We start from the raw sequence: 14,386 nt of genomic DNA, 5'->3' as shown, positions 1-14,386 counted from the left end.
ATTGTGAGGGAGTAGTTCTTAGAATAAGAATCTACAGTAAAGAGCAGCACGGAAGTTTCAGTTGGAAATGAAGCGAAATTACCGGGCATATATTTTGCCCGACAGAAAAATAAATCATGACAACTCGAAATTGCCGACGAGAAGTATTGTGGTAGAAAGTGACGAAGTACAGAAAACGCTTCAAAGTGGATTTCTCAGCTGTTCCGGAAAAAAATGAATAGCGGTTATTAAGTATTGAAACTCGATATTTTCTCTGAGTATGAATAGCCCAAAGTGGCGCATAGTATGGGAAGACAAATCTTCAGATGTACCGGGGCTTAGAGAAACCCATACAAGGGGAATGGCTAGGAAGTGGATTTTAGAGGAGTGAGGTGTTTTGGCTCTCAGACTCAGATGAGCCCGTGAGTGAACAAAAAATCATTTAAATACTAAATTAATTCAAAAGATTCCGATTTTTTTGTAGAGAAAGATGCCTGGGTGCGTGATGTATGTGCCAAATTTCAGAACATCTGGATGTTTGAGTAGCTCTCAGCAACAAGGACAAATTTCGGGTCTGTGAAAAAGTTTACTGCTTGTGCACTGTTCGAATCTTTTTTTTTTGCTGAGAGCTACTCGGGTGTCCAAATGCATGGAAATTTGGCACGCACCTCACTCATTCCAATATCTTTCATGCAAAAACTGGAATTTTTTTTAGTTTTCCTAGTATTTTTAATTTACTGTTCACCGGGTGCAAATGAGCCTAGGCTCATAATTGGATATTCGACTTTGGAGGACTTTGTGTTATAATCTATTCTTTGGTTTTAAAACAAAGTACTTAGCTCTTGTCGCATTTCATAGTACGATTGTCCTACACTCAATGTGAACCTTCGATTCGGTAAACGCCTAGAAAAATACATGTTAAGAACTTGAAGAGGACAAAAACTAGAAAAGTTGTTCGTGGGGTCGTGAATGATACTTCACCTTTAGCCAAAGACTTGAATAGGAAAATTAGTCCTACTCCGCGAAATAAACTCATTCAATACATTACTACATTAGCCATCTCAGTTTTCTCGTAAAACAACCAATTGGAATGTGTAGCCCGCCTCCATTCAGGAAGCGGTGGTTTAGTGGGTTCGAGCAATGGGCAGCCCCTTGCGGCGCGGTGGCCCTAGGTTGCAGCAACATGACACCGCCCTTGAAGTAGCACGTGTCATGTGGATTAGCGGACGGTGGTGGTATGATAGCCTAGAGATGGAAGAGGTGATCGGGGCAAGTGAGATTTGGTAGGTGATGATGGAGTATAGCGCGAGGTAGGAGGGGTGAGGGAGGGGGGTGAGTAGGGGAAGATGAATAGATAGGGATAAAGCAAGGGGGGGCACTTCACATAAGGCCCACTGCGGCATCAACGCAAGCGCGCAATCAGCTGCCTGATTGGAATCGCACCTTCATTATACTACATCGATCGGGGCTAGTTTACTAGGCCAAGCTCGATTGAAATCATTCCTTTAATGAAATATATTAATCATACCCAATGTAAAGCTTTGAAACAAAGACAAGATTTGAAAACAGTCGACAAATAGCATGAAACTCAAAAAGACTATGGACAATGGATCCATGCAAAGAATATCCCGTGCATAGTAAAATTGCTTTTCTGATGACCATCCAAACTAAGGCGTGACTGGGTCACAGAGGTTTTGGGCTCGGCAAGAGCTTCGCCAGGCCTGACAAGTGAATGGGCCGAGCTAGGCTCGGCACATTCCAGCTCAGCGCAAAAACGCACGCTGCGGCCCAGTCCCACACTTGCATACAGTACTTCAGCACATACGCAAGCGTTATCAAGGCTAGCTAATGAACCAAGCGTACCCTAAAGCTACCTCGAGCCAGCTTCAGCACTGCTCTTTCATTTTTGAAGAGAGAGATGTCAATTTTGAGGGCACATAGTCTTGCTAGACATATTTTTGGCCAACGGCTAGAAGCATGTGCACAGCGAGGACGACGGACGCCGGGCACGGCCACGCCCATGCCTCGCCCGTGCAGGACGATGCCGATGCCGAGGCGGCACGCCCACCGACGCATGCCTGCTTGCCGCCACGCCGACGCCTCCCTCGTTAAATTAAGACAGGCACTCGCAAACCTACCTATATATATATCTTGTATATACATGGAAATGCTTGCATGTTACAAGTGAAATCTTCAACAAGTACCCAGAAACTAATTAACAGAGTAGAAAAGGATCACGTACGATGCAGCCACCACAAACAGCCAAACATGGTGGAGATAGTAAAGATGGTTGACCATCCGTTAGAAACATATGTGACGCACCTTCTACCCCCTCGTCGGGGTCGTCCACTTCTAATCCCCTCTGCATGTCGACATGGAACCATATATTGCGCACCTCCTGGTAGCACATAGGCTTTGGCAAGAAGTCGCAGGCGCCTTCATTGATTGTCCTCATCACCATCTCCTTGGAATAGTCGGCGGAGAAAACTACACAAACACATGCAGGATTGCACATCAGTATGTACTGTTACTAACCTCACAGTAACCATGCATGCATATGTGTGCGAATACTCACTGATGACCGGGTAACGATCCCGAACACGCTCGAGGAGGTCGAAGCCATCGAATCCATCTCCTTCTTCGCCACCGTGCACGACGGTCATGATGATGTCGAAGTGGAAGCCCTCTCCATTCTCCTCCACCTCTTTCAGCGCTTCTCTCGGCGACGCTTTCGCCGTCACTACATGACACAAACACGTACGTACAAGGTGATCCAGATCTCACAAGAACAGGTAAAGGAGACATGCAAAACTAAGGCGAGCAGATCTAAGATGACCGCCTAGTTACCTTTGTAGCCGCACCTCTCGAGGATTTGCGTCAAGTGCTCGAGGTCGTTCGGGTCGTCCTCCACCACGAGGACCCTCATCCCGGCGGGGAAATCCTGGGGCAAAGTGTCCCTGCCGACGCCGGAAAGGAAGGCGTTGCCGTTCTCCATAGCAAGCACGCACCTAGCGCTCTTCAGAAGGTACTGCTGGTGATAGAAAGAGAGTGCAGAAGGTCTGAAGATACAACTCAGATATATAAAGCCAGCCGGAAGCCTCTTCTTTCCACACGAAATAGAGTGGAGTAATGCACTAAGATTTGCCGTATATAACTCAATTAATGCAGTACACTAAAACTATATATAACATATTAGTACTAGTAACCTTTTTTAATTAATAGAGTATATTAAAGACAAATGATTTCAATCGCACCATTAACAGTTGCTTAATTAATGTAGTGCACTAAAACTCAATATCTCTATCTTTACCTAACCATAAAGCACCATTTTATAGAAAAGTCCTGATAGTTTTTAGTATTCAACCCACAATCCTTGAAATAAGTCAACCGAACCGGTACAGACGAGATTTAAAACAAACCGCACGACCCTGCCTTCTAATCCTCTCTCCACCTCCGGCGCTCCACCCCCGGCCACTGATACGTCCCCGTCTTATCTATAATTTTTTATTGTTCAATGCCAATAGTATACAACTTTTACATACTTCTGGCAACATTTTATATGATTTATTGGACTAACCTATTGACCCAGTGCCCAGTGCCAGTTCCTGTTTTTTTGCATGTTTTTTGTTTCGCAGATTATCCATATCAAATGAAGTCCAAACGCGATAAAAATTTACGAAGAATTATTTTGGAATATTTGTGATTGTGGGGAGTTGGAATCAACGCAAACGGGGGCCCACGGCCCCCAAGATACACCAGGGCGCGCCCCAGGGCCCAGGCAAGCGGTGGTGGGTGTTGGAAATATGCCCTATAGGCAATAATAAATGGTTATTATTATATTTCTTTGTTCATGGTAATTGTCTATTGTTCATGCTATAATTGTGTTATCCGGAAATCGTAATACATGTGTGAATACATAGACCACAACGTGTCCCTAGTAAGCCTCTAGATGACTAGCTCGTTGATCAATAGATAGTCATGGTTTCCTGACTATGGACATTGGATGTCGTTGATAACGGGATCACATCATTAGGTGAATGATGTGATGGACAAGACCCAATCCTAAGCATAGCATAAAGATCGTGTAGTTTCGTTTGCTAGAGCTTTTCCAATGTCAAGTATCTTTTCCTTAGACCATGAGATCGTGCAACTCCCGGATACCGTAGGAGTGCTTTGGGTGTGCCAAACGTCACAACGTAACTGGGTGACTATAAAGGTGCACTACGGGTATCTCCGAAAGTGTCTGTTGGATTGGCACGGATCGAGACTGGGATTTGTCACTCCGTGTGACGGAGAGGTATCTCTGGGCCCACTCGGTAATGCATCATCATAATGAGCTCAATGTGACTAAGAAGTTAGTCACGGGATCATGCATTGCAGTACGAGTAAAGAGACTTGCCGGTAACGAGATTGAACAAGGTATTGGGATACCGACGATCGAATCTCGGACAAGTAACTTACCGATTGACAAAGGGAATTGCATACGGGATTGATTGAATCCTCGACATCGTGGTTCATCTGATGAGATCATCGTGGGACATGTGGGAGCCAACATGGGTATCCAGATCCCGCTGTTGGTTATTGACCGGAGAGGCGTCTCGGTCATGTCTGCATGTCTCCCGAACCCGTAGGGTCTACACACTTAAGGTTCGGTGACGCTAGGGTTGTAGAGATATATGTATGCGGAAACCTGAAAGTTGTTCGGAGTCCCGGATGAGATCCCGGACGTCACGAGGAGTTCCGGAATGGTCCGGAGGTGAAGAATTATATATAGGAAGTCAAGTTTCGGCCACCGGGAAAGTTTCGGGGGTTACCGGTATTGTACCGGGACCACCGGAGGGGTCCAGGGGGTCCACCGGGTGGGGCCACCTATCCCGGAGGGCCCCATGAGCTGAAGTGGGAAGGGAACCAGCCCCTAGTGGGCTGGGCGCCCCCCCATGGGCCTCCCCCATGCGCCTAGGGTTGAGAACCCTAGGGTGGGGGGCTTCCCACTTGCCTTGGGGGGCAAGGCACCCCCCTGGCCGCCGCCCCCCACCCTAGATGGGTTTGGCCGGCGCCCCCCCTCCCAAGGGGGCCTATATAAAGGAGGGGAGGGAGGGCAGCAAGTACACAGCCTTGGGCGCCTCCCTCTCCCCCTGCTACACCTCTCCCTCTCGCAGAAGCTCGGCGAAGCCCTGCCGAGACCCGCTACATCCACCACCACGCCATCGTGCTGCTGGATCTCCATCAACCTCTCCTTCCCCCTTGCTGGATCAAGAAGGAGGAGACGTCGCTGCACCGTACGTGTGTTGAACGCGGAGGTGCCGTCCGTTCGGCACTCGATCATCGGTGATTTGAATCACGGCGAGTACGACTCCGTCATCCATGTTCATTGGAACGCTTCCGCTCGCGATCTACAAGGGTATGTAGATGCACTCCTTTCCCCTCGTTGCTAGTATACTCCATAGATGCATCTTGGTGAGCGTAGGAAAATTTTAAAATTATGCTACGATTCCCAACAGTGGCATCATGAGCCAGGCCTATGCGTAGTTACTATGCACGAGTAGAACACAAAGTAGGTGTGGGCGTTGATGTTGCCAATTCTTCTTGCCGCTACTAGTCCTATCTTGTTTCGGCGGTATTGTAGGATGAAGCGGCCCGGACCGACCTTACACGTACGCTTACGTGAGACTGGTTCCACCGACTGACATGCACTAGTTGCATAAGGTGGCTAGTGGGTGTCTGTCTCTCCTACTTTAGTCGAAACGGATTCGATGAAAAGGGTCCTTATGAAGGGTAAATAGAAATTGGCAAATCACGTTGTGGTCATACGTAGGTAAGAAACGTTCTTGCTAGAAACCTACAAACCACGTAAAACTTGCAACAACAATTAGAGGACGTCTAACTTGTTTTTGCAACAAGTGCTATGTGATGTGATATGGCCAGAAGATGTGATGAATGATATATGTGATGTATGAGATTGATCATATTCTTGTAATAGGAATCACGACTTGCATGTCGATGAGTATGACAACCGGCAGGAGCCATAGGAGTTGTCTTTATTATTTTGTATGACCTGCGTGTCATTGAATAACGCCATGTAAATTACTTTACTTTGTTGCTAAACGCGTTAGCCATAGAAGTAGAAGTAATCGTTGGCGTGACGACTTCATGAAGACACAATGATGGAGATCATGATGATGAAGATCATGGTGTCATGCCGGTGACGAAGATGATCATGGTGCCCGAAGATGGAGATCAAAGGAGCATAATGATATTGGCCATATCATGTCACTATTTGATTGCATGTGATGTTTATCATGTTTTTGTATCTTATTTGCTTAGCACGACGGTAGTAAGTAAGATGATCCCTTATAATAATTTCAAGAAAGTGTTCACCCTAACTGTGCACCGTTGCGAAGGTTCATTGTTTCGAAGCACCACGTGATGATCGGGTGTGATAGATTCTAACGTTCGAATACAACGGGTGTTGACGAGCCTAGCATGTACAGACATGGCCTCGGAACACACACAATACACTTAGGTTGACTTGACGAGCCTAGCATGTACAGACATGGCCTCGGAACACGGAGGACCGAAAGGTCGAGCATGAGTCGTATAGAAGATACGATCAACATGGAGATGTTCACCGATCTTGACTAGTCCGTCTCACGTGATGATCGGACACGGCCTAGTTAAACTCGGATCATGTTTTTCACTTAGATGACTAGAGGGATGTCTATCTGAGTGGGAGTTCATTAAATAGTTTGATTAGATGAACTTAATTATCATGAACTTAGTCTAAAATCTTTACACTATGTCTTGTAGATCAAATGGCCAACGTTGTCCTCAATTTCAACGCGTTCCTAGAGAAAACCAAGCTGAAAGATGATGGCAGCAACTATACGGACTGGGTCCGGAACCTGAGGCTCATCCTCACAGTAGCCAAGAAAGATTATGTCTTAGAAGCACCGCTAGGTGAAGCACCAATCCCAGAGAACCAAGACGTTATGAACGCTTGGCAAACACGTGCTGATGATTACTCCCTCGTTCAGTGCGGCATACTTTACAGCTTAGAACCGGGTCTCCAAAAGCGTTTTGAGAAACATGGAGCATATGAGATGTTCGAGGAGCTGAAAATGGTTTTCCAAGCTCATGCCCGGGTCGAGAGATATGATGTCTCCGACAAGTTCTTCAGCTGTAAAATGGAGGAGAACAGTTCTGTTAGTGAGCACATACTCAGAATGTCTGGATTGCACAACTGCTTGACTCAGCTGGAAGTTAATCTCCCGGATGACGCGGTCATTGACAGAATCCTCCAGTCGCTTCCACCAAGCTACAAGAGCTTTGTGATGAACTTCAATATGCAGGGGATGGAAAAGACCATTCCTGAGGTATATTCAATGCTGAAATCAGCGGAGGTGGAGATCAGAAAAGAACATCATGTGTTGATGGTGAATAAAACCACTAAGTTCAAGAAGGGCAAGGGTAAGAAGAACTTCAAGAAGGACGGCAAGGGAGTTGCCGCGCCCGGTAAGCTAGTTACTGGGAAGAAGTCGAAGAATGGACCCAAGCCTGAAACTGAGTGCTTTTATTGCAAGGGAAGTGGTCACTGGAAGCGGAACTGCCCCAAATACTTAGCGGACAAGAAGGCCGGCAACACCAAAGGTATATGTGATTGATGTGTACCTTACCAGTACTCGTAGTAGCTCCTGGGTATTTGATACCAGTGCGGTTGCTCATATTTGTAACTCAAAACAGGAACTACGGAATAAACGGAGACGGGCGAAGGACGAGGTGACGATGCGCGTCGGGAATGGTTCCAAGGTCGATGTGATCGCCGTCGGCACGCTACCTCTGCATCTACCTACGGGATTAGTTTTAAACCTCAATAATTGTTATTTAGTGCCAGCTTTGAGCATGAACATTGTATCTGGATCTCGTTTAATTCGAGATGGCTACTCATTTAAATCCGAGAATAATGGTTGTTCTATTTATTTGAGAGATATGTTTTATGGTCATGCCCCGCTGGTCAATGGTTTATTCTTGATGAATCTCGAACGTGATGTTACACATATTCATAGCGTGAATACCAAAAGATGTAAAGTTGATAACGATAGTCCCACATACTTGTGGCACTGCCGCCTTGGTCACATTGGTGTCATGCGCATGAAGAAGCTCCATGCAGATGGACTTTTGGAGTCTCTTGATTACGAATCATTTGACACGTGCGAACCATGCCTCATGGGTAAGATGACCAAGACTCCGTTCTCCGGAACAATGGAGCGAGCAACCAACTTATTGGAAATCATACATACCGATGTGTGCGGTCCAATGAGTGTTGAGGCTCGCGGAGGATATCGTTATGTTCTCACTCTCACTGATGACTTAAGTAGATATGGGTATGTCTACCTAATGAAACACAACTCTGAAACCTTTGAAAAGTTCAAGGAATTTCAGAGTGAAGTTGAGAATCAACATGACAGAAAAATAAAATTCTTACGATCAGATCGTGGTGGAGAATATTTAAGTCACGAATTTGGTACACACTTAAGGAAATGTGGAATAGTTTCACAACTCACGCCGCCTGGAACACCTCAGAGAAATGGTGTGTCCGAACGTCGTAATCGCACTCTATTGGATATGGTGCGATCTATGATGTCTCTTACCGATTTACCGCTCTCACTTTGGGGCTATGCTTTAGAGACTGCCGCATTCACTTTAAATAGGGCTCCGTCGAAATCCGTTGAGACGACACCGTATGAATTATGGTTTGGGAAGAAACCTAAGCTGTCGTTTCTAAAAGTTTGGGGATGCGATGCTTATGTCAAGAAACTTCAACCTGAAAAGCTCGAACCCAAGTCGGAGAAATGCGTCTTCATAGGATACCCTAAGGAAACTATTGGGTATACCTTCTACCTCAGATCCGAAGGCAAGATATTCGTTGCCAAGAACGGGTCCTTTCTGGAGAAGGAGTTTCTCTCGAAAGAATTGAGTGGGAGGAAAGTGGAACTTGATGAGGTGATAGTCACCCCTTCCGAACCGGAAAGTAGCGCAGCGCGGGAAGATGTTCCTGTGGTGCCTACACCGACTGGAGAGGAAGTTAATGATGATGATCATGAAACTTCGGATCAAGTTACTACTGAACCTCGTAGGTCCACAAGGACACGTTCCGCACCAGAGTGGTACGGCAACCCTGTCCTAGAAATCATGTTGTTAGACAACGGTGAACCTTCGAACTATGAAGAAGCGATGGCGGGCCCGGATTTCGACAAATGGCTAGAAGCCATGAAATCCGAGATAGGATCCATGTATGAAAACGAAGTATGGACTTTGACTTGCCCGATGATCGGCGAGCCATAGAAAACAAATGGATCTTTAAGAAGAAGACAGACGCGGATGGTAATGTGACCATCTATAAGGCTCGACTTGTCGCTAAGGGTTATCGACAAGTTCAAGGGATTGACTACGATGAGACTTTCTCACCCGTAGCGAAGCTGAAGTCCGTCCGAATCATGTTAGCAATTGCCGCATACTATGATTATGAGATATGGCAGATGGACGTCAAAACGGCATTCCTTAACGGCTTCCTTAAGGAAGAGTTGTATATGATGCAGCCGGAAGGTTTTGTCGATCCTAAGAATGCTAACAAAGTATGCAAGCTCCAGCGCTCAATCTATGGGCTGGTGCAAGCATCTCGGAGTTGGAACATTCGCTTTGATGAGATGATCAAAGCGTTTGGGTTTACACAGACTTATGGAGAAGCCTGTGTTTACAAGAAAGTGAGTGGGAGCTCTGTAGCATTTCTCTTATTATATGTGGATGACATATTGTTGATGGGAAATGATATAGAATTCTTGGAAAGTATAAAGGCCTATTTGAATAAGTGTTTTTCAATGAAGGACCTTGGAGAAGCTGCTTATATATTAGGCATCAAGATCTATAGAGATAGATCAAGACGCCTCATTGGTCTTTCACAGAGTACATACCTTGACAAGATATTGAAGAAGTTCAATATGGATCAGTCCAAGAAGGGGTTCTTGCCTGTATTGCAAGGTGTGCAATTGAGCACGGCTCAATGCCCGACCACGGCAGAAGATAGAGAAAAGATGAGTGTCATCCCCTATGCCTCGGCCATAGGGTCTATTATGTATGCCATGCTGTGTACCAGACCTGATGTAAACCTCGCCGTAAGTTTGGTAGGAAGGTACCAAAGTAATCCCGGCATGGAACACTGGACAGCGGTCAAGAATATCCTAAAGTACCTGAAAAGGACTAAGGATATATTTCTCGTTTATGGAGGTGACGAAGAGCTCGTCGTAAAAGGTTACGTCGACGCAAGCTTCTGTTGGGGAACGTAGCAGAAATTCAAAATTTTCTACGCATCACCAAGATCATCTATGGAGTTTACTAGCAACGAGAGGGAAGGAGTGCATCTACATACCCTTGTAGATCGCGAGCGGAAGCGTTCAAGAGAACGGGGTTGATGGAGTCGTACTCGTCGTGATCCAAATCACCGATGATCCTAGCGCCGAACGGACGGCACCTCCGCGTTCAACACACGTATGGAGCAGCGACGTCTCCTCCTTCTTGATCCAGCAAGGGGGGAGGAGAGGTTGATGGAGATCCAGCAGCACGACGGCGTGGTGGTGGAAGTAGCGGGATCCCGGCAGGGCTTCGCCAAGCGCAAGCGGGGAGGAAGAGGTGTCACGGGAGGGAGAGGGAGGCACCAGGGCTTAGGTATTGCTGCCCTCCCTTCCCCCCACTATATATAGGGCCAAGGGAGAGGGGGGGGCAGCCTTGGCCCTTCCTCCAAGGAAGGGTGCGGCCAGGGAGGAGTCCTTCCCCCCCAAGGCACCTCGGAGGTGCCTTCCCCCTTTAGGACTCTCCCTTTTCCTTATCTCTTGGCGCATGGGCCTCTTGGGGCTGGTGCCCTTGGCCCATATAGGCCAAGGCGCACCCCCTACAGCCCATGTGGCCCCCCGGGGCTGGTGGACCCCCTTGGTGGACCCCCGGACCCCTTTCGGCACTCCCGGTACAATACCGATAAAGTGCGAAACTTTTCCGGTGACCAAAATAAGACTTCCCATATATAAATCTTTACCTCCGGACCATTCCGGAACTCCTCGTGCTGTCCGGGATCTCATCCGGGACTCCGGACAACTTTTGGGTTACCGCATACTAATATCTCTATAACCCTAGCGTCACCGAACCTTAAGTGTGTAGACCCTACGGGTTCGGGAGACACGCAGACATGACCGAGACGACTCTCCGGTCAATAACCAACAGCGGGATCTGGATACCCATGTTGGCTCCCACATGCTCCTCGATGATCTCATCGGATGAACCACGATGTCGAGGATTCAATCAATCCCGTATACAATTCCCTTTGTCTATCGGTATGGTACTTGCCCGAGATTCGATCGTCGGTATCCCGATACCTTGTCAAATCTCGTTACCGGCAAGTCTCTTTACTCGTTCCGTAACACATCATCCTGTGATCAACTCCTTGGTCACATTGTGCACATTATGATGATGTCCTACCGAGTGGGCCCAGAGATACCTCTCCGTTTACACGGAGTGACAAATCCCAGTCTCGATTCGTGCCAACCCAACAGACACTTTCGGAGATACCTGTAGTGCACCTTTATAGCCACCTAGTTACGTTGTGACGTTTGGTACACCCAAAGCATTCCTACGGTATCCGGGAGTTGCACAATCTCATGGTCTAAGGAAATGATACTTGTCATTAGAAATGCTCTTAGCAAACGAACTACACGATCTTGTGCTAGGCTTAGGATTGGGTCTTGTCCATCACATCATTCTCCTAATGATGTGATCCCATTATCAACGACATCCAATGTCCATGGTCAGGAAACCGTAACCATCTATTGATCAACGAGCTAGTCAACTAGAGGCTTACTAGGGACATGGTGTTGTCTATGTATCCACACATGTATCTGAGTTTCCTATCAATACAATTCTAGCATGGATAATAAACGATTATCATGAACAAGGAAATATAATAATAACCTATTTATTATTGCCTCTAGGGCATATTTCCAACAGCTTCGACACAGATCTGGATGACTCGAAGTCACAAACCGGATACGTGTATATTTTGAATGGAGGAGCAGTAAGCTGGTGCAGTTGCAAGCAAAGCGTCGTGGCGGGATCTACATGTGAAGCGGAGTACATGGCAGCCTCGGAGGCAGCACAGGAAGCAGTCTGGATGAAGGAGTTCATTACCGACCTAGGGATGATTCCCAACGCGTCAGGCCCGATGACTCTCTTCTGTGACAACACTGGAGCTATTGCCCTTGCGAAGGAGCCCAGGTTCCACAGGAAGACCAGGCATATCAAGCGTCGCTTCAACTCCATTCGTAAAAGTGTTCAAATGGAGACATAGATATTTGTAAAGTACATACGGACCTGAATGTAGCAGATTCGTTGACTAAACCTCTCCCTAGAGCAAAACATGATCAACACCAGGACGCAATGGGTGTTCGATTCATCACAATGTAACTAGATTATTGACTCTAGTGCAAGTGGGAGACTGTTGGAAATATGCCCTAGAGGCAATAATAAATGGTTATTATTATATTTCTTTGTTCATGGTAATTGTCTATTGTTCATGCTATAATTGTGTTATCCGGAAATCGTAATACATGTGTGAATACATAGACCACAACGTGTCCCTAGTAAGCCTCTAGATGACTAGCTCGTTGATCAATAGATAGTCATGGTTTCCTGACTATGGACATTGGATGTCGTTGATAACGGGATCACATCATTAGGTGAATGATGTGATGGACAAGACCTAATCCTAAGCATAGCATAAAGATCGTGTAGTTTCGTTTGCTAGAGCTTTTCCAATGTCAAGTATCTTTTCCTTAGACCATGAGATCGTGCAACTCCCGGATACCGTAGGAGTGCTTTGGGTGTGTCAAACGTCACAACGTAACTGGGTGACTATAAAGGTGCACTACGGGTATCTCCGAAAGTGTCTGTTGGGTTGGCACGGATCGAGACTGGGATTTGTCACTCCGTGTGACGGAGAGGTATCTCTGGGCCCACTCGGTAATGCATCATCATAATGAGCTCAATGTGACTAAGGCGTTAGTCACGGGATCATGCATTGCAGTACGAGTAAAGAGACTTGCCGGTAACGAGATTGAACAAGGTATTGGGATACCGACGATCGAATCTCGGGCAAGTAACTTACCGATTGACAAAGGGAATTGCATACGGGATTGATTGAATCCTCGACATCGTGGTTCATCCGATGAGATCATCGTGGGACATGTGGGAGCCAACATGGGTATCCAGATCCCGCTGTTGGTTATTGACCGGAGAGGCGTCTCGGTCATGTCTGCATGTCTCCCGAACCCGTAGGGTCTACACACTTAAGGTTCGGTGACGCTAGGGTTGTAGATATATATGTATGCGGAAACCCGAAAGTTGTTCGGAGTCCCGGATGAGATCCCGGACATCACGAGGAGTTCCGGAATGGTCCGGAGGTGAAGAGTTATATAGGAAGTCAAGTTTCGGCCACCGGGAAAGTTTCGGGGGTTACCGGTATTGTACCGGGACCACCGGAGGGGTCCCGGGGGTCCACCGGGTGGGGCCACCTATCCCGGAGGGCCCCATGAGCTGAAGTGGGAAGGGAACCAGCCCCTAGTGGGCTGGGCGCCCCCCCCATGGGCCTCCCCCCATGCGCCTAGGGTTGGGAACCCTAGGGTGGGGGGCTTCCCACTTGCCTTGGGGGGCAAGGCACCCCCCTGGCCGCCGCCCCCCACCCTAGATGGGTTTGGCCGGCGCCCCCCCCCCCTCCCAAGGGGGCCTATATAAAGGGGGGGAGGGAGGGCAGCAAGTACACAGCCTTGGGCGCCTCCCTCTCCCCCTGCTACACCTCTCCCTCTCGCAGAAGCTCGGCGAAGCCCTGCCGAGACCCGCTACATCCACCACCACGCCGTCGTGCTGCTGGATCTCCATCAACCTCTCCTTCCCCCTTGCTGGATCAAGAAGGAGGAGACGTCGCTGCACCGTACGTGTGTTGAACGCGGAGGTGCCGTCCGTTCGGCACTCGGTCATCGGTGATTTGAATCACGGCGAGTACGACTCCGTCATCCACGTTCATTGGAACGCTTCCGCTCGCGATCTACAAGGGTATGTAGATGCACTCCTTTCCCTCGTTGCTAGTATACTCCATAGATGCATCTTGGTGAGCATAGGAAAATTTTAAAATTATGCTACGATTCCCAACAGTGGGTTGTGCTCACCTCATACGTCGGTTGGATCTCTACTTCAGGCGCAAGGGAGCTCATATACGGAAAAAAATCGTGTTAAAATCTCAGCGCAATCGGAGTTATGGATCTTTGGATATTTAAGAAACAGTTTTCGGGCAGATCTGGGGAACGCAAAACAG

General features: G+C 47.5%; 1 protein-coding gene across 1 annotated transcript; it reads right to left on the bottom strand.

The window, feature by feature from the left end:
• Positions 1 to 853: 853 nt before the first annotated feature.
• LOC123142315 (two-component response regulator ORR27-like) lies at positions 854 to 14,285 on the bottom strand. The gene is made up of 5 exons (XM_044561288.1): positions 14,241 to 14,285; positions 2,827 to 3,010; positions 2,555 to 2,719; positions 2,302 to 2,466; positions 854 to 882 (listed from the first exon to the last, which is right to left on the bottom strand). Exons 1-5 carry the CDS (start codon positions 14,283 to 14,285, stop codon positions 854 to 856), a joined length of 588 nt encoding a protein of 195 aa, XP_044417223.1.
• Between the last annotated feature and the right edge of the window lie 101 nt (positions 14,286 to 14,386).

The sequence above is a fragment of the Triticum aestivum genome, chromosome 6D (genome assembly GCF_018294505.1).
Source record: "Triticum aestivum cultivar Chinese Spring chromosome 6D, IWGSC CS RefSeq v2.1, whole genome shotgun sequence".
NCBI lineage: Eukaryota > Viridiplantae > Streptophyta > Magnoliopsida > Poales > Poaceae > Triticum > Triticum aestivum.
The sequence above is the reverse complement of the archived record's forward strand: the minus strand, read 5'-3'. Positions and strand labels throughout refer to the sequence as shown.

Bases quoted from the DNA above. Each gene is read 5' to 3' on its own strand.
- LOC123142315 (XM_044561288.1), bottom strand. From the start codon at position 14,285: ATGAGCTCCCTTGCGCCTGAAGTAGAGATCCAACCGACGTATGAG. The intron at 3,011-14,240 runs GTGAGCACAACC...TTCTATCACCAG, and splicing joins AGATCCAACCGACGTATGAG to CAGTACCTTCTGAAGAGCGC. The intron at 2,467-2,554 runs GTGAGTATTCGC...GTGTTTGTGTAG, and splicing joins GGATCGTTACCCGGTCATCA to TTTTCTCCGCCGACTATTCC.